A 26197-nucleotide genomic window follows, 5' to 3' on the forward strand; every position below is an offset into this window, starting at 1 on the left:
CTCTGCATCCAACAAGGTAACACCATTCTTCGCAAACTATAGCTTCCATCCCCGGTTCACAGTGTCGCTCAAACTGTTCGACAAGACCCCACAAATACTCAATGGGAAAGACTTCGCCTCGAATATGAAAGAACTCCACGAACAGCTCCGCTCCAATATCCGCAGAGTACTGGAACAACAAGAACAAGCTGTAAATGCTAAGCGAATGTCAGCTCTGTGCTATGATATCGGCGATATGGTATTCGTCTCAAGCAAGAACATCCAAACCACCCACAATTCTCAGAAGTTAGATTGGAAAAAACTTGGCCCATTTCCCGTCAATGAAGTCATATCCCCATATGTGTACCGCATTGACCTGTCCAAGAGCATGAAGATACACCCCGTCTTCCATGTATTGCTGATGAACCCTGCCACAAACGACCCCGTACCTGAACAAATACAACCACTGCCCGCACCTGCAATCGTTGAACAAGAAGAAGAATACGTAGTGGAAAAAATCTTGGACTCACTCGAGACGAAGAACAATGGCCTGCAGTATTACGTGAAATGGACAGGTTACACCGATCCCACTTCGGAGCCCACTGCATAGAACAAGGATACCGCCGCCTTCGATGTATTGCACACGCACTACTCAAACAAACCTGTGTCATTAGGGATTAAAGTTAAAGCTCGCACTTGAATGGAGTGGCTACTTTCATGGATCAATTGATTAATAGGTTGGATTACAAAGGCTTGGATTAGTCAGGAAGATTCTATCTGGTTCTCTTATGTTCCGTTGATTGCGAGGGCATGAGTCACTAATAATTTCTCATAACTGGGAGTTCCTTGAGTATATTAGGAGGGCCTTTTTCTCGCTTCTGTCCTTTTTCTTTTCTTTCCTTTCATCCGCAACGTCTTCTGTACCTACGCCATCTATTGCTATATAAGAATACTATCTCTTCTTTCATAAAGAATATCACCGCGCTGTCACCTCCCCCGCCTCCACTGAATACTTCAAGTTGCCTACATAAGAAGTCCACTACGTACTGTGAAAACTAATTCACCAGCCTCTACCACCACCCTACATAACCTGCGGAATACTCGCTAGCTACCCCCTTGAGATCCACACACACACCCCTATCCAACGGAACCTCCTACTCAAGCATGGCCAGGGAGCCACCCCAGATAGACCAGCCGTCCTGATGAATGACATACAAGGAGCCTTTAACTGCATCAATCACCACTCACTCGCCGAGAGCATGACCCAACAAAACTTCCTTCTCTACCTGGTAAACTGGTGTAAGTAATTCAACACAAATAGAACACTCCAATTCCAGTTCAACCATGAACTAGAAACACCACAATCTTTCAATTCACGGCTCCCTCAGGGGTCTCCCCTATCCACAGTATTATTAATGATCCATGTGGGAGTCGTAACAAACCCCACAAGCTCTGCCAAAAAAATAAACACCACCTATATCAACAACAACACACTAATTCAAATAGTAAAGACACCCCTCTTCATCACCAAAAGACTGAATGAAAGAATGACCGACAAAATACAAAGTGCAACGTCCCTCAATATAAAGTATAAACTACAGAAATCCGGCCTCGTCTTCTTTAAACCCATAACATCAAACATCCCCACACCAAAAAACTCAGTAACAATCGACACAGCAGAAGTCCATAACAAGGACAAACTTAAATACGTTGGAGTCTGGCTAGACTCCAACCTTTCCTTCCGACCACAAATCGAAAAGACCATATCCTAAAGCCTGAAAGTCCTAGGAAAAATAATATAGCCTACCTCCCCGGAACAACTGGGAAATCCATCCACCACCTCGTCATTCAAGGTTACTTTCCTACCATTCTGTGAGGTTCAGAAGCCTAGTGGACAGGAGCCGACCACATCCTCCGATCACTCTCTTCAATCTATAACGAAGCAGCCAGGCTGATAACTGGTATTCCCCGATGGACCAAAATCGAAATACTACTCAAATAGGCAGAGCTCCCCCCACCAGAACTCGTCCTCACTCACAAATCATGGAAATATGCAATCCGCATCCTCTGCCACCCAGCTGACCACCCTCTAAATGAAGAACTAATCCAACTCCCCCCAACAAAACAAAACAAGGGAACTGGCCTACACCGGATTGCATCACTCATGTTACCCTTCCAAGAACCTGACAACCGCAGAGAACGATGGATACAGAACGACCTCCTTACTAAACAAATGGTAGAAAAATGGAATTTGATACCTTGCAGCAACTACCACCAACCCGGCGCCCTCAAAACACATCACAAATTGGCAAAACTCCCACTATCCAAGGCGAAACTCATACATAGAATACGATGTCAAGCCAACAGAACGGACAGTCACGCAGCGTACACGGACCTCAAACTATGCCAATGTGGCACGGAACAATCCTCTAAACACACCATAATCGACTTCCCCAGATGGACACAATTACGAAGGCCCCTGATGGACAAAATCCGAGGACTGCCCACATGGGAGAACTGGCTATTTACAAACCTCAATGTTGACCTGGTTCTACAATTCGCAGCAAAAATGAACCTCCTTAACTGATACGCATTGGACGAAGAAGACTTGGAGGATTGATGACGCCCAGTTCTTTCTTTCTTTTATGTACCTCTCCTTATATGTTTCTTATCGTGATTTTCTTTTCGCTTTCATTTTGTCTTTCCTTTGTCCTAGGCAGTGAGAGTTGACGTGTGATAAGTCCTGTACTTCAAAGCAATATAAAATCTATCTATCTATCTTCTGTATATACGCTGTCTATTTACATACGATACTATTATCTCTCCTCCTATAAAGAGACCTCTGCCCTGCCACTTCTCCATCCCATTGACCTCCATCACATACTAGGTCCCCTCACAACCCTCACTGTACACTAACCCAATCAGGTTCTACCACACCCACGTACCCTGCGGAACACTCGTAATTTCCCCCTTGAGAGTCAGTCATCAACTCGGCGTAGATTTGGGTATAGATTTGGGCATAGATTAATGCATAGGGTAATATTTAGATTGGGTGTGATTAATGGACGATTTAGCGTCAATTTGACGTCGATTCGCTGCTAATTTTATGCAATTAGGTGACGATTTGGGAGTCGATTTGCTGTTATTGAGCAGTCTGCAGTGGTGTCAGTACAGGCGTCAAAATACAGGTAGGTAAATATGTATCCAGGCATCGCTACAGGTAGAAGGTAGGCATCGCTGCTGGTAGGAGGTATGTATCACTGCTGGTAGGAGGTAGGTGTTGAAGTAGGTGTCGAGAGGAAGGTAGGCAGATAGGCAGGAAGGCAGCAGGTAGGCAGCTAGGCAGGTAGGTACGCAGGTGGGATCCTCGAGATGTCAAATCTGACGTCATTTGCTAGCGAGGTCAAGGCTAGCGCGAGGACTTAGGCAGATTCGCCATAGTAAGTCGCGTTTTAGGAGCCAGTGAGGCGTCAAGTGGGGAAAGGTAATATTTTGGACACCTACTAGGCGTTAAAAGACGAGATATCACATTCTAAATGCTTACTAGGTGCCAAAAGACGACGTGTCACATTATAGCAGCAGCGGGACGAGGCATTGGCAGCAACAGATGAGGTTTTGGGTGCGGAAGACGAATTTGGACATCTGGACGCACGGATTCGTCCTGGCGAAACCCATTTTTTGCTGCTGTACACACCACCAGGAGGGGATGATAACTATATATCCAATATATCGACCATACAGCCAAATAAGAACCTACCCTCAGGTCCTTTCTTCGACCTTTAATTCTCCAGAGGGTGCCTAAACCCTCGTGCATGTATGTTCCATTCATGTATGGCCGGGCTGACAATTGAATCTCAGTCATGAGCTATCACTCGCATTAAGTTCTTGTATGTATAACTGATTTTTTAGCTTTTCAAATTCCGACACCACCCTGCCCTACTACTCCAACAAACTATACTTGGAGAACTTGCCCACTACCAGGCGTACGCCCTTGTAGACGCAGTACCAATCCTTTTTGATAAGTGCGACTACAATATATCTATATATTCCTATCCGTTCAAGATCTCGCCTTTCATACCTTCGTTGAACTTATTTCTTATAAGATATATTTGTATTTCGTGGCGCAGACGCCATTTTAATGCTTAGCTGCCATCTCGCGGTGGGTTCCTCTCTTGGGGTGTGTAGTTGGCTGCCTCCTCCGTTCATGGATTTTCAGCATGCGAGTGAGGAGTGATGAGCCAAGCCCGGGCTTGGCGAAATAGTTGTAGATATATGTAGCTAATTTGAATTCTGTGGTGCTTGATGCTTAGGAGAGATGGCTTGGCTTGTTATAATACTTGTTACTTTCGTTCTTTCTGCTTGTTATCTTTTTTGATAGTGGATAATATCGATATCGCAATTTATAATATGTGATTGTATGAGAAAAGATTCTATAAACTACAGAAAAAGCTGTCCCCCGGCCCCGGTATTCTAAAAGTACATTGCGAACATATGAAGTACATCCCCAGTCCTACCAATTACCGAGGCTCAATAGTCCGCTGGAGGGACCTCGACGCCCTCCCGCCTGATGAACCTCAAGGGGAGCTTCGGCTTCTCCCAGAGCATGCCAAAGGTGTTCTCCTGGAACCACTCCTGCTCCGGATTGACCATCTCCATATCATACGACCAAAGCATCTTGCAGAGGATGAGGCGCATCTCCAGAAGGGCCAAGCTGTTTTTTTTTACCACCGTCAGTTAGCAGCTTCAACAATACGAGAGAGCACATGAAGTGTTAGACTTACCTTCGGCCGAGACACACACGAGAGCCAAGGAGGAAGGGTTGACTAGCTTCCTTCTTATCCGTACAGTTGGGGTCGATCCATCTCTCGGGCACAAAGTCATCCGGACGATGGAAGTTGAGCTCGGAGTGTGTAGCGGCATAGGATGATGTCATAACAATAGTCTAGTAGCACGTTTCTCAGCAATTTTTCATTAGTGTGTTGGAGGGCAGACAATGAATCGGGGTCATTGATATCGGTGATATCGTGAGACTTACTCCCTCGGGGACGTATTTGCCATCAATTGTCTCTCCAGGACTGACTCTTGGCATGCCCATTGGAACAGGCGGGTAGATCCTAAGGCCCTCATCGATGACGGCCTTGAGGTATGGCAATGACTCGGTAGCCAGCCCAGTGATCTCATCATAGCTGCTGAAGGCACCACGAATCTCGTCGACAAGCTTCTTGTAGGTGGCCGGGTTACGGCAGAGGTAGAACGAGGTGCCGGAAAGGAAGGTGGCGGTAGTCTCGGAACCGGCAACACTAGTGGATAGTGCGAATTGTGGGTCAGCATATACATCATACTACTAATGATTCCGATAGCAGGATAGGACTCGAAAGAAAAGATATGGGGTGGGATATCTCTTACATTATCAGTTGAGAGTTACTTCTCATCTCACCAGGCGTGAACCGTTCCCCAGCATTGTGTTTGGCGATGAGGACTGTGAGTAAGTCCTTCTTGGGGTTCTTCTCTTCAAGACGTCTGCAGACAAAGCGATGGGAATTCATTAGTATGGCTAGCTCAAATAAGATTATTGCTCATGATGCACGTACTTATCAATCTTGCCCTGGCAGTAGTTAAGATGCTTCTCTCTGGCGATCTTGAGATGTTTGGGCACCAGTTGGGGGATAAGATTACTGAGAATCCAGTTCTTCTGGAAAGCAAAGATCCATTTGCCTGCCGCCACTCCCTTGGATACATTTTCCACCCAAAAGTGTGTTTTTCCTACCCACCATCCGCCATGTTAACCACAGCTCCTGCATCTCGGGTGTCTTTTAGAGGGGGTGCTTGGAAGTATCGACTCACCATCCTCCAGACTTCCGAAGGGATCACCGAAAGCCAAATCCCCAATGATATCAAACGCAACAAACGTATACCACTTCACCATATCGTCACCCTTGGGATTGGTGACGTGTTTGTTGATCTGCATGATGAACTTGTCGACAAATTGGTGCACGACCGGCTCCTGCTCCGCCAGAGATCTCGCCGAGAAACCATTGCTCAAAAGGCGGCGCAACCTTCCGTGCTTGTGGGGATCGCGCTCACTGACGACGGATGGCTCTGTGCCGTCGTTATAGAAAGAGCTTTTGGTAAATACCTTGCGGCCCCCGACATGGCCGTAGATGTCCTTCCAGGAGCTGGCAGAGCTATAGGATAGCTCGTTGGGGCCGATACGCACAACGGGCCCGTACTTCTCGTGCAGACCCTTGATGATAAGAGGATAGTTCCCAGCCACCCAAGGAACGGAAATCCAATGCTGAAGGAATGTCAACGCTTGCTACTGAGTATTCGGATATGTCTTATTACATACCTTTGTCACCGCGGCAAGCTTTGGGCCGGGGTATATTGAGTTGGGATTGATGAAGAGGTTGTAGAAAGCTTCAACAACCAAGTAAAGCGCACACTATCCCACTACCGTCAGTGGGTTGCAAAGGGTCAAATGAAAGAGAGGATCTCATAGCCAATGAACGTACGTATGCTGCTGCCAAAGAGAGCAAATTGGGATATGTCAAGTAAGGTGTAAACACCTCTAGTCGTGATAGAGTAGAACCCATCTTGGGTAGAAGATCAGAGATTCTAAAGATTTGGTACAACCAGCACTATTTTCTTTCTCTTTTTTTAAGACGGCCAAAGTCGCGAAATGATGTAGTCTTGATCGGATAATTGTCATAACCCAAGAATATGGACGGTCTTTATATTCCAAAGCTAAGCAGGCATTTTCTTAATAGCCACTAAGAATTCCGGAGCAGCAACCTCTTCGATGCCACGACCGCTCGTGACACAACTGGGGGGCGACGATTGTTTCGGATCAATTGTGTTGTAGTGTGCACGATGATAACGAAAGTAACTGGGCAACATTCCTCATGTCCGATATCTGGAAATCCTGAAGAATCTCGTCGTTCCCAACACGGATTGATACAGGACGGAAGCTGGAGTTACCGTTCCGGAATATGTCCGCTAGATGGCAGGGCATAAATAAAGTTGCGGAGGCTAGGTATCCGTGCCGCCATATCTAGCTAACAGATTCCCTCGGCGGTGCTGTAGATCAGATACATTTGATCAGCATTAATCACGAAGAATCCGGGTTGGTTGGCTTGGGAGATGGGGAGGTTTTGCATACCATGCAGATTCTCGGTTTTCTGCCACGGAAACTTTCTATGAGGGGTTTCAACTCTAGGGAGTCCTTAATTGTGGCGCGTAGTTTTCTGAATTGTGTAAGTTACGGGGGGAGCGGAGGAGGGGTGTCGAAGATGTTTGCACATGCCTATAAAGCGTGAAAAGCTTAGAATACGAAATATGAACAGGGAATTGCCTAATTGGAGGACGCACCCACCGTGAAGAAACAATTAGTAGCTCAAATGACACAAAAGGTTAACACCAGCCAAATTGATAATACCGATGTTATTAAAGTGATACGGTATTGATCGAACACACTCAGCACTCATATTAACCTCTGCTGTGAGGACTCATTCACCGACAACCCATGGTATTCGTACTTTGCGAGACCTAAACGTGCATAGATTAAATACCCTTGTGCATCCGCAAGTGCCGGAGGAAGGCATCTACATGCACTCTATTTGCCAGGGCAGGCATCTGGCCAGGAACTCCGTTGCCCGCCCAGGGAGCCAGAAGAAAAAATCTATTTCTACAAAGTGGTGAGGTTTGGATTTCAGAGCATGTGCATGTTTATTTGGGTGATCAGAGTGATGTACTGTCAGATCTGAAATGGCTTTCAACCTTCGAAATCGCCTTATTATATGTATATTTATTTTTTCTTATTTTTTATTTTTCCAGGCGGGGGCTACCCCGGCCTCTCAACCGCATTTCGTTTCATGCCGATCTCCGACTGTTGCAGATCAGCCGTTCGTTGTTTTTGTTGCTTTTCCTCTCGCTTAGCAGCCGGTTTGCGGCACGATTAACCCTTGCCCTTGCCCACAGGGACCCTTCTGCCAAGGAGTTGCCAAGCAGCCCCCACAGGTCCTGACTGCACTCTCGAGTAAAGAGTAAAGACGAGTGGGGGTATATACAGATAGTAGATGCGAGAGGACTTCCTCTATATATGTATATACGTTGAATCAGCTCATGTGTGTATGCGCATTTATGCAGACAGATATGTATGTAGTGCACTAGGCACTTCTGAGCGAGTAAGTTCTCAAATTCAGAATTACATAGCAGGTCTACGAATGGGATGGATAGCGCGTTGGGGTCAATAATAGTGATCGTAACTAAATGACGCATTTCTGTGTGTTTGACCTTCTTCGGGCGCAGATGCAGCATCCAAGATCTTTACGAGGCTTGGTATGCATGCAGCCTATCGATATCTGGCTATCGCGGTGGTCTGTTTCTGTTTCTCTTTCTCTCTCGCCCCGATAGTCTAGCTATCTATAGCTGTCCTGTAGGGCTAGATCTCTCTATCTCTATCTCTTTTTCTCCCTTGGTCCTTTGAATATAAACTGACACGACACACGTACACGCACCAGAGAACAGATACCCATTGACATCCCCCAGACGTTGAGTTGCGACGCCACCGCTGCCGTGACACTCCCGCCCGCTGCAACCAAGCTTGACATCCTTGATAACTCGCACACCATGCAGAGAAGCAAGAGCACCGTGTCTAGTAATCACACACCGTTGAGAGCCACTGAGTATATTGATCATCTACAACATCTGCCTATAACCTACTCCTCCTGGAAGAGAGATCCGGTCGGCAGTTACGAGGGCGACAATTAAACCCTGACCACTAACTACGTATCCCACCCCCTCCGCCCTCAGACCTAACTGGTCTCCGCAAGAATATTCATGCGAGAAAAGGAAGAGTGCTAGCTAGTACGCGTTCCGGCTGGGCTCGTTATCGATATACCTATCTTATCGCCACGGATGTGATCCGAAAACGCATCTCTCCACCAATTGCACTTAATCGCCGTTAATATTATCTATCCCTGAGAATAGTAGCTAGATATTGTAGTCCCCATCCACCCAGGTTGGCCAAACCTGATTCCAGAGGGAAAGGCAGCCAATAAAATACTACCAATGTCCCATTCGCTTAATATTTTCCTACGTAACTCGTCTTCTGTGGTTGGCTGGCCGCTTCGCAAGGCGTTTGATGGGTCGGATGCATATATATATATAATTGCACATATATATATGTATATAATAACGGGGGCACGGCGCTTGCTCGAAACTAATCTAAATATCACAAGTGTTAGATCACTGATCACCACCATCAGGTTTTTTGTGACCTGTCAAAACCGCGGACCCAGTTATTAGTGCCGTGATCAATCAATGGGCGAGAGAGGACGGCGTGTGAAAGATCGATAGTTCTACAACTAACCATCACATAACAGCAATATTTGAATTCATCCGGATAAGACGGCGTCTGCCAATTCTTCAGACTGGTTCGAGATACGGTATATCTATCTGGATACGTTGCAGGATTCGCGGTCATCAAGCTCGCTAGGGAGGGTGGTGATGGTGGTTTGATTATCACAAGCTCAGATTTGAAAATACTAATTTGACTATGTACCTGCTGAATCAACAAACGAGCCAAGCGGGAAACTTTGACATTACGAAGCTCAATCGGCTCAATTTACTTTTCTGTGGTACCGTGGAGTTATATATGAGAATACGATACAGCCTTCTATGTATATATGCGTTTGGTCACGAGAGCGCGGAAGAAGAAAGGAGAGAGATGGGATACGGGTGGGGAACGCTGAAGGACGCTAGAGACGAGGAATAGGTCAAGACTTTCATACATGTTCACTTTCATATGTCCAGTTTTCGTGAGTGGCGATGGAAGAGAAGGGGCAGTTCAGGGGCCATTGCCATAACTGTAAGGTTGCATGCAATTAATGAATTAAACAAAAGAAAATATGTGTTTAGTCAAATCATGGTATATCACTCGTTGCGTCGCTCGGGATTAGCAGGACTACTTGTAGTTAATGCTGTTTTTCTGAGTCATGCCCAGCACCGCGATATTAGCCATGGTCAGTCAGCTCAACAGTATATGTCTAGCTCCGTACATATAAATACATGCTCTACGCACGCCCAGACATGCGGTGTCTTCCCTTCATGGCGTTAACATCCTTAATTCCGGCACGCATAGGCCTAAAAGTGGTTAATTTCTTGCGCTTCTATATATGTCTATGAGACACAAGCCACAAGCAAGAAATGATTAGTATGAACAGATAGAACCCTTCAATTTTGTAATGTTCATCCCGAGCTGTCACTCATCACAAAAGTCTATATGTCTCGTGTTCCCCGGGCACGTTGGAGGAGGCTGTTTGTTGCTGGTGCAACTGTGCCGGGAAAGAACGTCCATCGGGGGACAGATCTCTTCCTGTGCTAGCTGAAGGGACAGGTAAGCCTTTGGCTCCCATGCGTGAACGCAAAGACAGAGACCGAGGTAGGCGAAACGGTGAACCTAAACGGGGGGGAAATCCAACAAATGCTAAGTTACGAGATCAGGAACTCTGCACGCCTCTACGAGCGGTACCGGCGCAAAGATTGATGGGCTTCGATCGGGAGCCTCAGATATTCAGGATGATGATGCACCCGGTACTGCCAGTAAACTCTATGCAGCACTGGTAAATAGCTCTCAGTGAAAATCTTAATCGCAGTTAGTAGGTCTGCCTGGGTTTGGGCTTTTATGGCCATCGGTATGATTACATGTAGTGATTCATTGGTGGTTGGAGGCAGAGTGTTCCTAAAGAGTCATGCATGGTATAGTTTACTCTCAAATGGCCGACGAAATATACTCGAGCAGTCCTGAGCTATTTCTGACTGAATTTACGTATTGTACACCCGTACCCGATCGACGTATATGCTCAGAGAAGAGAAAACGTCTCGGCACGGTTTGTACACGAGAATCTGTGAGACATACATGTAATTAATTATAAACCTGAGATCCTTCTTGTCTTTTTTTACTTATATATATAACAATGGACGGGGTTGGTTGCGCCGCGCCGGAAAGGTAAATGTAATCACCAAAGTATACGTATATGTCTAGATCTATCCAGCCATTCACAGATCATGCAGACAATGTTAATTCCAAGACAGCTAATTTAATCTTTGACCTGCTGAATGTTTCTTTCCTCTCCTTTCTCACAACCACGACAACGGCCAAATGAGCGAAAGACAGTGATGCCCTGTTACTAAGCACTTGGACAATTTGGCAGTAATCCTTCACCCACCCGGTCGCTCCTTCTCCTGCTGAAATACTTCAACAGGCCTTAATTACACATACACTCGTACGTGGCACGGGAAATAATTAACGCCCAGCTGGTACAAACCGAAGCAATTCCAAAAGGACGCCGATCGTTAAAGCTCGCGCTTTTTACTTGTTATGGAAATACTTCACCAGCTGTCACCCGGTTATGTTACTGCTTTCAAGGAACGAATGTAAGACGCGACGTATACATGTATGCCTTGCACATCCAAGGCTCCATGACCGCTACTTTACTTGATACGGCCGGCAGCCATAGGCGCAATTGGGAAATAATGAAAAACATCGTGCCACCATAATCACCCCTAACCCTTGCGCACACGACTGTTGTTGCTGCTTACGTACGCCAATCATTCCTAACCCACAGCACGTGATAGAATAATATCTTGTGAATATGATCATTGACCGCTGGCCCAGCGTCTTCTGACAAACAAACGAACTTAATTCTTTGTCGCTTTGACCGTGCTCATCAAAACACGTGGTGACCCGCGGCGGCGGCGACGAGCCCCGCTGTTAGTCAGGGTTAGGGTTGCTGAATATGTAAATATAGTGGCCGATCTAATCCGTCGGTTTCGGGACAAGTGGACGGTTTTTCGTCGGTTTAGTAAGGGCAGGTTTACTGGGGAGATGTACCTACACTTTCCAGTGCTATAATTGTATTATGAGTAATATAGCCAAGCCTTGACTATATTTTCCCTTTAAGGAGGCAAAAGCAGTAGTGCACATGAGTCAAGAATATGTAATCGCACTCCAGTCTTCATATTTATAATTTTGTGGACGAAAAAAAAGAGAAATAAAGAAAGATTGACTAGGATATAACATTCGGAGGCTACTCCCTTTGTTTGCCCCTTATCTGTATTATCTTCTCATGAAACCTCACCCTCCTCACTGTATCAGGTTGCTTGGGCCCGAGCGCCTACTGACTTAACTTCACCAACTCAAAACCCTTCAACTCAGCTTGCGCCCAGTTTTTCTGATCGTAGTACACATAACAGAGGAGCTCAAGCACACGTATAGTTTTGAGATGGTCCGCCCTCAGTCCCTCTCGACTATCCTTCAATACCTGCAACAAAAGCCCCTCAGCCTCCTTCAAGTCCCCACAGAATCTCTGTGTCTCCGCAAGTTTGAGTCGGTGAATCAATACTTCAGTAGGATCATCAACGCGCTTCCCCAGCTCGGCTATCTTGATCAACGTAGCCTTAGCTTCATCATGCTTGTTGAGTTTAACTAAGACCCGTGCCCAGTTACTTAGTTGCGTGACGTAAGAGCAACCTTCGATATGCGAGAACCGTTCTTGAATCTCGACAAGCGTGCGCAGATGACTCTCTGCTGCTCTCCAGTTGTTCAAGTTAATGAATACTACGGATAGGGCGTTTGTTGCATTGAGGATCAGGGTGTCTTCGTTTCCAGGAATTTCTTTTAGGATAGGAAGTACATGTTCTAGATTTTTTGTTCTCCCCAACCCTCCTAGCAGTATCAGCGATCGTCACTGCTGCTTCCAAAGTCTCCTTGTCCCAGATGGAGGCTCCAGAGTCTTTCAAACGTAGAATCGTATTTGCGAGTTCCCCAAAGTACGGGGAAGAAAGCGTTGCAAACTCCCAGTCCATTTTCGATGGAGTACGACCAAGGAATATCGAATTGCTGACCTGAACCATCATCTCCCGTACAAGAGGAAGGCGCCGAGGAAGAGTATTTCAGACCCATAATCAGTCCTTGATGGTCTCTTCTATCGATATACCTCTTTCATCCTGAGATACAAGGCCATAACCTGTCAGTTTTACAATAGATAAATTAATTACTGCAGTTGAGAAGTTAGCAAACTGTATCAAGGAATTGAGATGAGATGAGAGAGGCTCTTACTCTCTTGACGGCGCTTGAGGAAATGAGACAGTATATCTAGCGCAATATTGCTCCCCCCACAAAGGAACAGAAAAGCAACATTTTATCATCTTCGATAGAGAGTGCTTGCAATGATATTTCGAAAGGTATGATGTTTGCATATACAGTTTCGTCTGTCTCCTGCTCATCCTGTGCAAGTTTTTGGCCTGTTTCGGCGTAGAGTTTCCGATAATCCGGGATGGATATGGAGTGTATCCCTAAATACGCTACTACTGCTTGATAAGCCAGAGGTGATAGACGCCTATCGTCCTGATCGATCTCCATCTGAGGCACTTCCGAATTCGAGTTGGATGGATTTTTTTTTTTTTCGGGGGGGGGGTGGTGGAGCAGTGGAGCAGTGGAGCAGGGCATGGAGGGGTAAAGCAGAGAGGCAAGTAAGCTTATCTTAGCACATGTCTGGCGCGATAAGCGAGGAGCGGGCCGACCCGTCCTAGCGCAGGAGGGTGGGGTAAAAGCAGACTTACATATGTAGCAGAGTGTGGGGTGTTACCAAAACGAACTGGCCAAGACAGACCAGCTACATGTATCTTCATAATCATTGAGTACATACAAGTATACACGCAGTTGTTTAATCATCTTTAAAGATTTCAATTTAACCCATACAAAATGAAAAATAATAACCGGATGCCGAAGCCTTCAGCTAATAGGAACATATCTAGAGACAATAAAACAACCTGAATTCGCCAGTAAACATGCACGCCGGAACCAATTTGGAAACAATCTCATATAAAATTCACCCCATCTAAACTCTTTGCCGCAGCTACTCCATAGCAATGTAAGAAGCGCCTGCAGCATACAAGATACTATCCTCCCAAGTATTAAGACTCCAATCCATCTTCGATCGATCGACCACAACTTGTCTCATGAAGAACCGCAGATTACGAACATGATCCATATCGATATAATTCAAGGCCACAAAAACGCGGGGCGTCGTTTGAAAGGTATTACCAAAGTCAACAGTCCCGGTAGTTACCTGTCGTGCTGGGTGCGACAATCGTACCTGCAGTGTATTGTAACTGCCACTCAATATTCTTGGCGTATCTGCTGGATAGGCAAGCCATGTGGACTCGGCACCGTACAAATTAGAATCCCCCCAAGTGTCGATGTGGAGGGTGAAGCCAGTCGTGGTGACTTGAGAAACATAGGTCTTCACCCGCCAGTCTGTCCTCTTGTCCATGGCAAGAGCACTTAGCCACACCACCACCACCGGTGGGAAAGGATACTCATGCTCGAAAGAGACTCTCCGTGTGAAGCGCTCCATCACCGTCGTCCAGGGCTGGCCCCATGCCACGGCTCCAAATCGTAAGTCCGGATCATGATCTGCTGCAATTTCCAACCACGCGCAACCACAACCATGTAAGTTTGCCACCTCCCAAGTGTCCAAGTGAACTGTGAACCGGTCATTCAGTATGTTGCTAGTGTGGGAATAGATCCGGACATGCTCCCAATTCGCGACATCTATATCAGTGAGCCCTAGAAGCACGCTGGTGGGTTTCTCTGGGTAGGGAGTTTCGAAGATAATTTCCTTTGAGCACTTTTGCTCTGGACGGTTTCTGGGGCGTATGTCGTCGGTGTGGAAAGATCCAATAACGAAACCTAATGGTTTCTTAACCTCCCTCGTGGTAGATTTCAGCTGTTGGAGCTCTGTCTTGAGCTGGTTATTGGATTGTCGGAGAGTGTCAAGCTCTACCCTGTATTGGTCGTTAGATTGTTGGAGTGGCTCAAGCTGTGCTTTAAGTTGATCGTTGGATTTCCGGAGCGTCTCATGCTCCCCCGTCAGTTGATGGATGGAACGCAGGAGTATGTCAACCTCCTGAGGTTCTAATAGACTCCCAATGGTAGCTTGCAGTTGTGCGATCTCTTTCTTGAGTTGATCGTTGGATTGTTGGAGCGTCTCAAGCTCTGCTCTGAGATAATGGTTGGATCGCCGGAAAGCCTCAAGTTCTGCCCTGAGTTGATCGTTGGATTGCCGGAGAACGTCAAGTTCTACCCTGTGTTGGTCGTTGGATTCTTTGAGTGCCTCAAGCTCTGCCTGGAGTCGATCGATGGATTCTTGGAGCGCCTCAAGCTGCTCTCTCAGTTGTTCGATGGTTTGTAGGAGTACATCAAGCTCTTGAGGGTCTACTAGCCCCGTAATGATAGCTTGTAGCCGTGTGATCTCTGCTTTAAGTTGGTCATTGGATTTTTGCAGCGTCTCAAGCTCTTCTACGCAGTCATGTAGAGCGGTAGTAAGGTCCTGAGAATTTTTGTCAACGGAAGATGGATAAACCATGTTGGTCTGTATGGAACATTGGCAAGATCGAGTGAGTCAGTAATCAGCTACTTGGGAGGTGATCTTTTGCAGGGAAGCTACTCATTACGATTACAGGGATTGGAAGACATTTGTGGGGGGTTTAATTACGTTCACAAATATCTGCTCATAGAATAGCTGTGGTACTGTGGCCGTTACGTGTTGAACGTTCTATGAGAACTAGGTGGGTTGAGTATGAGAACCAACACAAGCTTAGAAGGTGAGAGCGAGGGGTAGTAGACCTTGGTACTGCCATGAAAGTACTGGGGCTGTCACGAGCGAGCCTGAAGCCAGATACGGATTTGCGGCATAGGCTGTGGCAAGTGCAGTGGTATGCATTACTGGGTTTGGGGTTTAATTGAGACGGTGACAGAAAGAACACGGATTTGGGAGCTAGTATGGTCTGCCTGATAATGTGTGCAACGAAACCTATGAATCTATCATATCCCGATGCTTTCTCTTGCCACCCCCTCATTATCGAGGCCAATCAAAATGAGGTTCTGATAATCACATTTGAGTAGTGATATTGTTCGGGGGCCTCCATCTAGAAGGTCAGCCTCCAAGAAGGCCCTGTGGTTATGCCTTGCATGGCTGCTAGCACTGTTAAGGCTGTCAGCTTTGCCTAGTAATATCATAATCATACCTACATAGGCGAGTTCAAATTTGTGGCTTGGGCGATAACATTGCCCTGAAGGTTAGGATGTCTCACGTTGAGAAGTAACAGCCCATGATTGGCCAGCTGAGCTAGGACTGAGCACCGGTGCGGTTCAGGGTTAGGGTTGAGAAGCGATATCTCGGGTCCAGTGTTTGTTACTAGCGAGCGCCACATGGATCAACTATGTACTAGGGTGTAGCGAAAAGTGATCAGAATCTGATAAGACAAATACACCTATTCACCGTAACATTCACTTATCAGATTCTGATCACTTACCTCAACACCCGGTACATGCAGCATGCCCCACTTGAGGCTGAGGCGATATTGCTTGGGCTGAACTCTCCGCCCGACTGGGGATAATAAACGCCCCCAAAACCGATTTGGAGAGAGTTACTTACGCCACAAGATACACACTCGCCCTCAATCGTATGTTTGTCGCCTTAATCAATGCGATTACAAAGGATGGAGCCGGTTAGCATTGACAGATACGGGCATAAGATTCAAACACGTATTTACTAATAGCTAGGTACCTATAACTCACCTTCGAAGATCTAGCTGAGAGTTATAACTCGTATCAAAATTCTGGTAATTGAGTAGAGGTTTGGAGATAATAGTCTAGTGCCGTAATATAAATCCTGCTATATATATAATAGTTAACTATTCAGACAGATATGACAATGATCGCCGTGCCAAGATATATATCTACCTGGATCTGGATCTGGATCTAGATCTCAATAATTTGTAGCGCGAGATGAACTACTAATAACTACTATGCACACGTGTTCTAGATTTTTTCAGCCCGTTGCTCGCCCAAACGCACGCAGCGCCCTATGCAGCTACCCTAATGCCTCACTTGACAGGCGTAGCTAAACATTATCGTATTACCCAAACGCCTCCGGTTACAAAAGTGGAGAAATACTTCTCGATACAATGCGGATATCCGTATGTAGAAGTGGACACAGAGGAGAGAAGTGGGTCTAGGTTGTGCGTACCATGTAGGTGAATATTTCTGCGCTTAAATTACGTTTTTTTAGGCAACTGCAACTCGTAGGAAAGCCCAGTTTATAACAACGAGACTCTAAGTATGGAATAGTTGTCCACTACCCCACACACACCATGCATACCGCAAAGGTAAGTAACACTAGGGCGACTTATGGGGAATATATGTGGTACGATAATGTATCTCGAATATAGAAGAGCTACCCCGCGCCGAAATTGCATCCGAATAGGAGCAAAAAGAATTAGGTTTCGATATTAACTTTTCCATTCATCAAGACACTATGGAAATCACTTGTCCATGACGATTCGTTCGGATCCTGAGAAGGCATTCCCTACAATTGGAATTGCACCATGATATCGAGATCCTATATGGTACCTGTGATCAACAAGCTGGCTGTTTGGTGATGTATATATGTACATATTATGTATGGTATCGCCTATGTAGTAGCAACAAGCACGGGAGATATGCTCGAGTGGGTGGGCTCAGTGGGCATCTTAGGGCGCAATGAATGCAAGTAATAGCCACGATTGACTCCAGGTACGTACGCAGCCTGCACGTTTCTGTCTCTGCTCCTGATAATTTCACCTGGGCAACCGTATCGGCGGTTATCGATAGGGCATCTCGTTGCGCCTGTGTGCAGTGATTCCCATTTGTGGTGTGAAACATGTCTTGGAACTCAAGTGAGACATTTCTACGGAAACCAGAATTCAACGTACCACATACTAGCTTTCTCCATATGGCCCTCTGACCACCCTTAACAGAGGCATATCTGTGGTATTAACTGGGAAAATATATATTAGCTGGCTAGCTAATATTCAGAGCGCTAATGAGCTAGTGTCTCGAGCTTCTGTGGAGGAACCACCAGCTGATAGTGGATATATATAACTGAATATGTAGAGCCTGTATCATTTTGTTTCGGTCTTGCCGTGATACACAGTTTGGTTATCGATCGGAGGTGGCCGGACGGGATATTTTGTCCTGCTCGAATGATCATGTTTTCAGCTTGACCTTCATCATTGAGTTGATCATGCAGAGTTGTGGATGTCCAGGTAGCGCTGTATAATGCACATCCGTTCTTTTGGTCGTACATCGTGGTCTGCATGTGTACTTACTGTGTCTAGTTCTTTCACAGCGGCAGAGCTTGAGACTCGCCGGAATACGTTGTATAATCGGGCACCAAGCTACAACATAGCCATCTTGTGGAGTTATGCATGGCTACATGTAGCCCTCATCATTTCCGGAAACGGTCTTTTTATCAGGCTGCGGAACTCGGAATAATCAGCATGATCATCAGCTCACCCTGTACTTCCGGTCTTTAATATTCCTCACCCTCCAGCAACTCCCACCTCGCCCTATATAAGATACGTCTCTACCCTTGAGGTGAGGATAAAGAGAGAGAGAGCATCCACATCCACAGAGACTACGAGAATTCAAACCCACACATACACACACACACACAGAGAAATCTAAGCTTCTATCTATACTCATACGAAATGTCTACTGCATGTACCGAGGCTCCACGCCGACACACTTATCGTGTTGGCAAATGGCTTCCCGAAGATGATGAAGTCTTGAGAAAGTGGCTAGAGAACTTGATCAAGCGTGTCGACAAAAAGAAAGCCAAAGGCGAACTTGAGGACCGCAGCCCCGTCATCCAAGAGTTCGCCGAATTGATCGAGGGCGACTCTATCCTCTTCATGCTCTTCAACCTGATGTTTACCCAGGTCCCAAACAAACCCCCTTACAACCTAGATCCAAATAATGACCCGCAAGTCCGCGATTACAACCACATGCTCGACTTGTTCGACGCGATCCTCACAACAGCACCAGACTACCAGACGGAAGGCTTGGTTGGCTTCCCTATCAATGCCATCCTCGATTGGCCCATGGGCACTCCAGCCGGATTTGAAGCGTTCCATAACCCCAAGGTCAACGCTCAGTTCAAGAAGATGCTGGCTGTGTGGGCAACCTATCTTACCTCCCCGGCATCGGCCAGCGTTCTTAACACGAGCGAGGACGGCTGGTTTGGCCCAGAGGCCGAGAAGGAATCTGTGCTACAGAACTTCGCTACCACCTTTATTTGCGACCCCACGAAGCAATACTACGGCTATGTATCATGGGACGACTTCTTCACCAGACTGTACCGTCCGGGCGTCAGGCCTGTCGAACAGCCAAACGACGATAGGTTTATCTGCAACGCATGCGAATCAGCGCCATACGCCTTCGTACAGAACATCAAGGAACGTGATACCTTCTGGATTAAGGGCCAGCCGTACTCGGTCACCGATATGCTGTCAGGGCCAGATGCCTCTCCCTACGCTCCGCAATTCGTTGGCGGAACCGTCTACCAGGCCTATCTCAGCGCCCTGTCCTACCACCGCTGGCACAGCCCCGTCAACGGCACGGTGGTCAAGACATGCATCATTGAGGGAACATATTACTCGGAGAGGATCCAACACTGGCCTCCCCCAACCAGCACAAAGCCGGGGCCAGATCCGGCGGCGCCAAACTTGTCCCAGGGCTATCTCACGGAGGTTGCCACCCGTGGTCTCATCTTCATTCAAGCGGACAACCCAGATATTGGCTTGATGTGCTTCATGGCTGTGGGCATGGCGGAGGTATCCACGTGCGATATTGAGGTCGCGGCGGGTGACAAGCTGGTAAAGGGACAGGAGATGGGAATGTTCCATTTCGGAGGATCGTCGCATTGTTTGATCTTCCGCGGTGGCGTGAATGTCATCTCGAACATCCCCGAGCCACTAGGCCCAGATTCCACACCTCTCCCGCTCAGTTCGGCCATCCTTTTCGTCCCCGCTGCTACTGATGGACAGTAAGCTAACTACCTCCGAATGGACTGTATATGGGAGGTATTTTTTTGAACTCGTGTCTTTTTTTTTATTTCCTTGGCAATAATGAGGATTATTGTTGGATTTGTTTCTTGTGAGGTATGGGTGGAGCCGGAACCGATGTAGGAGGAGATTGATGAATTTTTTTTTTTTTTATATCTGCCGTTCTCTATGTTTCTACTGTCATTACAACATTTATGTACCTGTTGAATTCATACGTATACTCAGAACTCGTATATCCCCATGCATATCTATAAGGGTCCGTGAATCTTCATATACATTTGTAGACCCCACCTCTAGTACTCACCAAGTACTCATCAGTACTCCAATGTAATACGTTTACAACTTATCATCAAATTATGTTGTAACATAAGTATATGTAGCCATCCGCCTTGTGAGACGAAATTTCAGCCAATAAAATTCAACCTGCAGCTCCTCTAGTGGAGGAACAAATGCTAGTACGATACCATTTCAATTAACAAACGCATTGAATAGTCCGAGTGATGGAACATGATGCACCACAGACGGCCCATAATTATAACCCAGCATACTTGTATCCCTCGATGATCAAAAATTTTAAGGCTAGGTAAAATGGTCGATCTCTTGAAAATCTCTCCACATCTGATAATGTAAAATGACAGCCGAGATAGAAAAAAAGAAAAAGAAAGCAAGAAAGCCCTACGCATAAAAGGTACTGCAGCGACTTATGTGCGCTACTACACCCACCCCTGGTTTGAACCCAGGACATTATGTGTGATTCCTAGGTAAACACGCGGTGTCTAACCCGGCGAGTAGTCTAACCACTAGACCACCCGCCCATGCTTGGTAACGCACCGGAAGTGATCAGCAGAACTCTAACCCTTCGACGTCAATGCTCAGCTATCCATACAGACAGTATGAGAGATGGGGATAAAACTGACTCGTACCGCATCAATACGAAGCACCAAGCTGTGCAGCTAGAACTATTAAATTTACAAATATGGGTTGCGAGGAAATCTTCTACGACATGAGATATCACTCGCTTGTATAAAAACTTTGATTCTTCGAGTTTGAGGTAACATTACGACCGGAGATAGTACGATCCTTTATACATAGCCCTTCTGCGTCTGTTTGTTCGATATGCGCTTGTATGTCATTAACTCTAGGCCCACCAGGACATACTCGGACATGGCTCATAGTGTCACTTCGTACCCTTGCATAGCATGCCAGCACGCAAGGCACATTCCATCCGATATTCCCGTGTGCTAATTGAGTAGTCAGCACAAGATTATATTAAGGGCTCAGTATAATACAGCCTATCCTTTCTCCATGAAGTGTGACGTCTTGGTACTCCAGGAACTGAGTCCGGCTTTTACAGGAAGTTGTGATAGTATTTTGTACCAGTATTACTGGATGACTCCCCATGCGTAGATAGGAATACATGTATATTGTGTAGATTGTTTCGCGGGTGTAGTCGATCAAGCAACGGATTCGAGGTCTGCCTTGGGCGAGTTATAGATGGCAGGAGAATTGAAGACCGAAGGAGGGATAAAATAAAAGTATTTCGAATAATTATATTTGTTTATTCCCTATCTAGATTTTTGAGAGCACTGTTGGCTTGAGGAGTTCTGGTGATAAAATGTGTTAGATGTTATATCACAGCCCCTAGGCTACAATCGCATGCAATTAAACAAAAAAAAGCAAAAGAAAGGCTACAAACAATCAATGGGTTTAACGACAAGAAAGCAAAGAAGTCAACCCTTATGATTCCCCCGTAATTTTCATTCCCATATTCAATAGGTAGATCTCCATACGACGGAATTAAAGAAAGAAAAAAAATTCCAAAAATAGGTCGACGTAGTTGAGAGTGAGTGATAGATCATGACGCAGGGTTCGATTAATTGATGATCCATTTATTAAGTACATCCATCCTTGTCATGTAGGCTTTTTATTCATGGTAGCCCCAAAAATGATTGGGTTGTACGGTCTTGAGCTGTGTGATCTATCGCTCGTAGAAATGACGGAATGACATTCGTGTGAGCGCGGAAATTGCAGTCATATATATCCGTAAAGTCCGTCAACCTGTCCTCTCGACCTGCTGGCCAAATCATGAAGTCTTTAACTAGCACTAACCTCCTTCGTCTGTTCCTGAGTTTTTTTGTCCACTCAAGAATCTCCTAGTCAACCAGCTCCCACCCCTGCCATCGTGTTGGACTGTTTGTGGTCTTATTGGTCCACTGACGAAAATCTGTGAGCTAGCCGTGTCAGCCTTCAAGTTTGGAACAACTAACCCAAGTAATAGGCACACGGACTATGCGATTACTTATCCCTTAAGCTGCCAATTGCTGAAACATTTATGGGGTCAACAGTAAATCTCGGTGAGCGATTGGTGATCAGAGATTGATTCAGATAAAAAAATCAAGGAATTCGTTAGCAAATCCCCACTAAAAGGGTCGACAGATTAAGGGGTACATCCTTATTCGCCCCTGGCAGATCTACATTTTATGGATACGTGTACGTACGTACTCGAGTAGGTATGTGCTTGCGGGAGAAAAACAGAAAAGGCAAGCTGCACAGAGGACACGGGTGTTTATCTATCCCTTAAGCTGTCGCGAAAATTCGGACCCACCAAAAAAAAAAAATTTGCTGTGGCTAATTTAATAACAGATCCCATTATCTCTCTTATCAAATAATAGATCTCTCATACAAATCCAATTCCTCTATTATAGGAGGGTCGGCATCGACAGCTGAAGGGACGGCAGAAAGACGCCACTTCATATAGCTCATACTTGATATCATAAGCACCTACCATACATACTGATGTATTAATACACTATCGATCGTGACACCCCTTATAGTGCCCTTTGCATTCATAGAAATCAACGTTCTGATCCAAGGATGATGAAAGATGTACTATATAGGTACTGCAAAAGAAGCGTTGGCAACATCTGCGATTGTCTGGCTAGCTCTGGAAGGGTTTACATAAAACTAAAATAGTATTGCCTGTTCCATATGTGTGACTAGATGTAATTTTGCCATCTTCATTCCATCTGACGACGTCGAGCGCCAAGCCTGGTAATGGGAGGGATATTCACCGGTATTGCCTAATATGGCTAGCCTCTCACCTGAAGCGGCCAGAGATGCAACTACCCATACCTTCGGTACCTTTCTAGCTGTTTCCCACCATGATTACTCTAATTCCACTAAAATAAAAAAAATGTGCCTACATATCCAGCCGAACACTTAAGGGCCCCCTTACCTCCCTTCTTCCTTCTCATCACTTTTTCTCATCCTCTCTTCTTCCCATTGTCAATACTTGGTCCTCCACCAATCTATATAGAGTCAGGGTCTATTGCCTAGAGATTTTGCAAGGCACCCTTAGCCCCGGAATTCATTTCTAGCCGCCTACCTGACTCGGGAAGAACTCTATCAGGACAACATCCTGAAACGATTACGCGCCTACAAACCTGTGGGCTCTCAAACACCGTTAAATAATTATATAACCCACTTACCTCAAGTGCGTACTCACTAGATATATCTGGCCCTACATACAATGGTTGTGCTCCGAAATCGTTCTTTGTCTACTACAGCTACAAGATCATCCACCCCACCCGCCCGAGCTCCAGGTCGCAAAAGTACCCGTGTCAACATTTCCAAACAGGATGGAAGTGATGATGAAATGCTTGAGTGTATTGTTGTACGGTTAGTCAATTAATCATCTATCCTCCTATAGTATCAGTTTTAGTCAGATCTGTCCCTTAACACTTTTTGATTGTACCCTAATCACTAGCATCAATAGCCGTTCCACCCAATGGTTTTAAGCATATACTAATGAAGTGGCCAAATTTTCATAGCTCTTCGCTCCCTTCCCAGGTTATAACATCAAACTCGGTGAGATTGAAACGCGCTGGAGTTCATAAGCCTGTAAAGCCAATTTCAGGTTCCAGGTTTGCGTTCTTGAACACCCCAGTTTCGAAATCCTTCTCTCCACCTATTCGACAGGCCTACACAGATTCCGACGCCGAAGAGTCTGTCATGGCTCTTGACGGTAGCTCAAGGAGAAAGGCAGCCAAAAGAAAATATATAACACAGTCAACACCAGATCATAACCTTTCAGAACTTGAAACGCTAGAGAGTAGACCTCAGATGCTCCCTGAGAGCCCTCCATCTTCTGTATTTGGTAGCTCATCTAAGCAATTATCTGCACCTAGTGTCAGGCCTTGCAAGGCCCCAGAGAGTTGCAAGAGCCTTGCTTCACCTTTGTCTCTTCAGCACCGGCAAGTTCTTAACAGCAATCACGTAGTAGATGAAGTTTCGACCAGTCGAAGGCATTTCACTCGGGAGCACTCCGCGCCTATGATTAGTCTGAGTAATAGCACAAGGCCTGTCTCATCAAACGCCAATCAACAGTCGCGTAAGTGTATGGGCCGGGTTCAACAACACCCTGATCATGTTGTAGTCCCAAAAGATAGATCACCAACTCAGGGTGCCTTTCGTGAGGACTCTATCAGTAGTGGGACGAATACCTCCCGTAGGCCCCTTTCTAATACGGGTCAAGTCACAATTCTCGGTAGCTCAAGGTTCTTAAGAGGGCGAAAGAATGTGACTCATCTATCTCTTGAGGCTTCTGCCAAAAAGGCTCGAAGATCCAAGAAAGCTGTTTTCCAGAATAGTGGCTCAGATGAGATTTTGGGTGCGTATTAATCCCTCTTTATATATGGTAGAGATCATATCGAACTAAGAGATTTTTTATATGCAGAATCCATAATATTGAAACCACTTACAGCTTCGTTTCATGAAGAAACGGGGTGCAAGCAGCAGGGCGCTGATACCCAAACGCCTGCACCCTCAACCGCGAGCCTACAACCTGTAGACCGTGAGCAAGGATATCAGTTATCAAAGCTTGATATCTTTACTTCTATTCTACCAGCTACTGTGTTGTCAAAGTCTGGGCCAGAGCTTTCTCATGAGCCCCAACTTTGCAGCGAAAAAGACGAAAGTGATGCGTATGTGGAAACACTTTTACTTATGAGTGGTCTTTCACCAGAAGCAGTGAATGAGATGATGTTTCAAAGACAAAGTCATCGCGTGGTGTAAGCTATCGGGGAATTTGGGGTTTTCATAATTACCGGGAGTTATGGTAGTGTGTAGAGATGTTGTGGCTGGTAATTCCTTGTAAGAATTTCGTTCAGTATGATTTTTGTTATATCTATCGCAGATATCCAGTGGATGGCTAGGTATTCTGCTGCCTAAGTCGGTGGAGGATTATATACAGATTGGTCAATGCCGGAGGTATGTCCAATCCTCTTGACACGTTATCCACAGCTAAGTCTTTTTCTTGTTGGATGGTCTGACTAGTCTCTAAGAGCGCCCATTCCGTAAGAAGGTCCCACCAGGGTGATTCTTGGCTCGTCTTAAACGCTTCACTCATCTGAAATTTTGGTCCGCAGGGCGCCCTATTCATCCGAAAATGTACTCATTAACTCCTACGAGGTGGCTCAAGATCTCGTGAAATATAGTCCGCTAAAATGTTTATGGTATCAGGCTCATGAGTATGAGTAGGACGCCCCTTTCGTAAAGATTTTGAAGCTTCTTGCTTGCCTTAACCTCTTGGGTAGCTAGGCCCGATGTATAAGCATGGCGCACAATCTAATACCTGGCAGACTTCCGTGACATTCACGCTATGCTAACCAGAAAATTGAAATTTCCACCAAGCTTCCTTATTCGACTGGCTAACCTCAGTGATTCTGAAGGTGTGGCTAATTCTCTGAGTGTCGACGTAGTATTTTGAGCCTAGTATATAACATATTCTTGTAAGGGGTAAGAGAGGTTCGGATCTCTTGTGGTCAACCCCACACTATCGAAAGCGATGGCAGGTCCTTTGATAAGCTGGAGTGGGTGGGCTTTACCCCCAGCCTTACTGGTCGGAGCCTCATCCAAAGTCAGGCTAATGGAATGTATGAAGTGATACGTCGATGTGAGGGCTTCAACCCCCGAAGAGATGTGACCCTCCAGGTTGCTGGTTTATCCGCTCATTTTCTTGCCGTGGACAGACTGAGTTATTCACTAGCTCATTAGAACACAAGGCATGTGCCGGAGTCATCATGTGAAAGGAACAGGTTTTCGAAGATTTAATTGATAGATTGGTGATGAAAGGGAGTTTGTTGATGGCTGGAACGAAGAGAGAAAGGAAGGAGGGAGGAAAGAGGGAAAAAGGGATAAAGGGGCGAAACAAACGTACAACACCCGACCACTCGCCCCCCTTTCTAATCTAGCGCAGCTCACCATA

General features: G+C 46.0%; 6 protein-coding genes across 6 annotated transcripts; 3 read left to right on the forward strand and 3 right to left on the reverse strand.

Moving 5' to 3' along the window:
• Nucleotides 1-4506: 4506 nt before the first annotated feature.
• On the reverse strand, nucleotides 4507-6572 carry LAJ45_09518 (uncharacterized protein; the record flags this gene model as incomplete). The annotated part of the gene is made up of 8 exons (XM_046119059.1): nucleotides 4507-4690; nucleotides 4761-4921; nucleotides 5015-5279; nucleotides 5386-5499; nucleotides 5571-5742; nucleotides 5824-6274; nucleotides 6329-6421; nucleotides 6492-6572. The coding sequence occupies 8 exons, from the start codon at nucleotides 6570-6572 to the stop codon at nucleotides 4507-4509; spliced, it is 1521 nt and encodes a 506-aa protein (XP_045967629.1).
• Nucleotides 6573-10160: 3588 nt separating this feature from the next.
• On the forward strand, nucleotides 10161-10724 carry LAJ45_09519 (uncharacterized protein; the record flags this gene model as incomplete). Its single annotated transcript, XM_046119060.1, has 5 exons — nucleotides 10161-10192; nucleotides 10257-10420; nucleotides 10483-10581; nucleotides 10635-10637; nucleotides 10714-10724. 5 exons carry the CDS (start codon nucleotides 10161-10163, stop codon nucleotides 10722-10724), a joined length of 309 nt encoding a protein of 102 aa, XP_045967630.1.
• Nucleotides 10725-12155: 1431 nt separating this feature from the next.
• Nucleotides 12156-12846, reverse strand: LAJ45_09520 (uncharacterized protein; the record flags this gene model as incomplete). The annotated part of the gene is made up of 2 exons (XM_046119061.1): nucleotides 12156-12598; nucleotides 12675-12846. 2 exons carry the CDS (start codon nucleotides 12844-12846, stop codon nucleotides 12156-12158), a joined length of 615 nt encoding a protein of 204 aa, XP_045967631.1.
• Nucleotides 12847-13898: 1052 nt separating this feature from the next.
• Nucleotides 13899-15410, reverse strand: LAJ45_09521 (uncharacterized protein; the record flags this gene model as incomplete). The annotated part of the gene is made up of 1 exon (XM_046119062.1): nucleotides 13899-15410. One exon carries the CDS (start codon nucleotides 15408-15410, stop codon nucleotides 13899-13901), a length of 1512 nt encoding a protein of 503 aa, XP_045967632.1.
• A 3166-nt stretch (nucleotides 15411-18576) lies between these two features.
• On the forward strand, nucleotides 18577-19917 carry LAJ45_09522 (uncharacterized protein; the record flags this gene model as incomplete). Its single annotated transcript, XM_046119063.1, has 1 exon — nucleotides 18577-19917. The coding sequence occupies one exon, from the start codon at nucleotides 18577-18579 to the stop codon at nucleotides 19915-19917; it is 1341 nt and encodes a 446-aa protein (XP_045967633.1).
• A 3544-nt stretch (nucleotides 19918-23461) lies between these two features.
• On the forward strand, nucleotides 23462-25273 carry LAJ45_09523 (uncharacterized protein; the record flags this gene model as incomplete). The annotated part of the gene is made up of 5 exons (XM_046119064.1): nucleotides 23462-23610; nucleotides 23763-24601; nucleotides 24668-24960; nucleotides 25127-25200; nucleotides 25267-25273. The coding sequence occupies 5 exons, from the start codon at nucleotides 23462-23464 to the stop codon at nucleotides 25271-25273; spliced, it is 1362 nt and encodes a 453-aa protein (XP_045967634.1).
• Between the last annotated feature and the right edge of the window lie 924 nt (nucleotides 25274-26197).

The sequence above is a fragment of the Morchella importuna genome (genome assembly GCF_003444635.1).
Source record: "Morchella importuna strain M04M26 chromosome Unknown Morimp01GS037, whole genome shotgun sequence".
NCBI lineage: Eukaryota > Fungi > Ascomycota > Pezizomycetes > Pezizales > Morchellaceae > Morchella > Morchella importuna.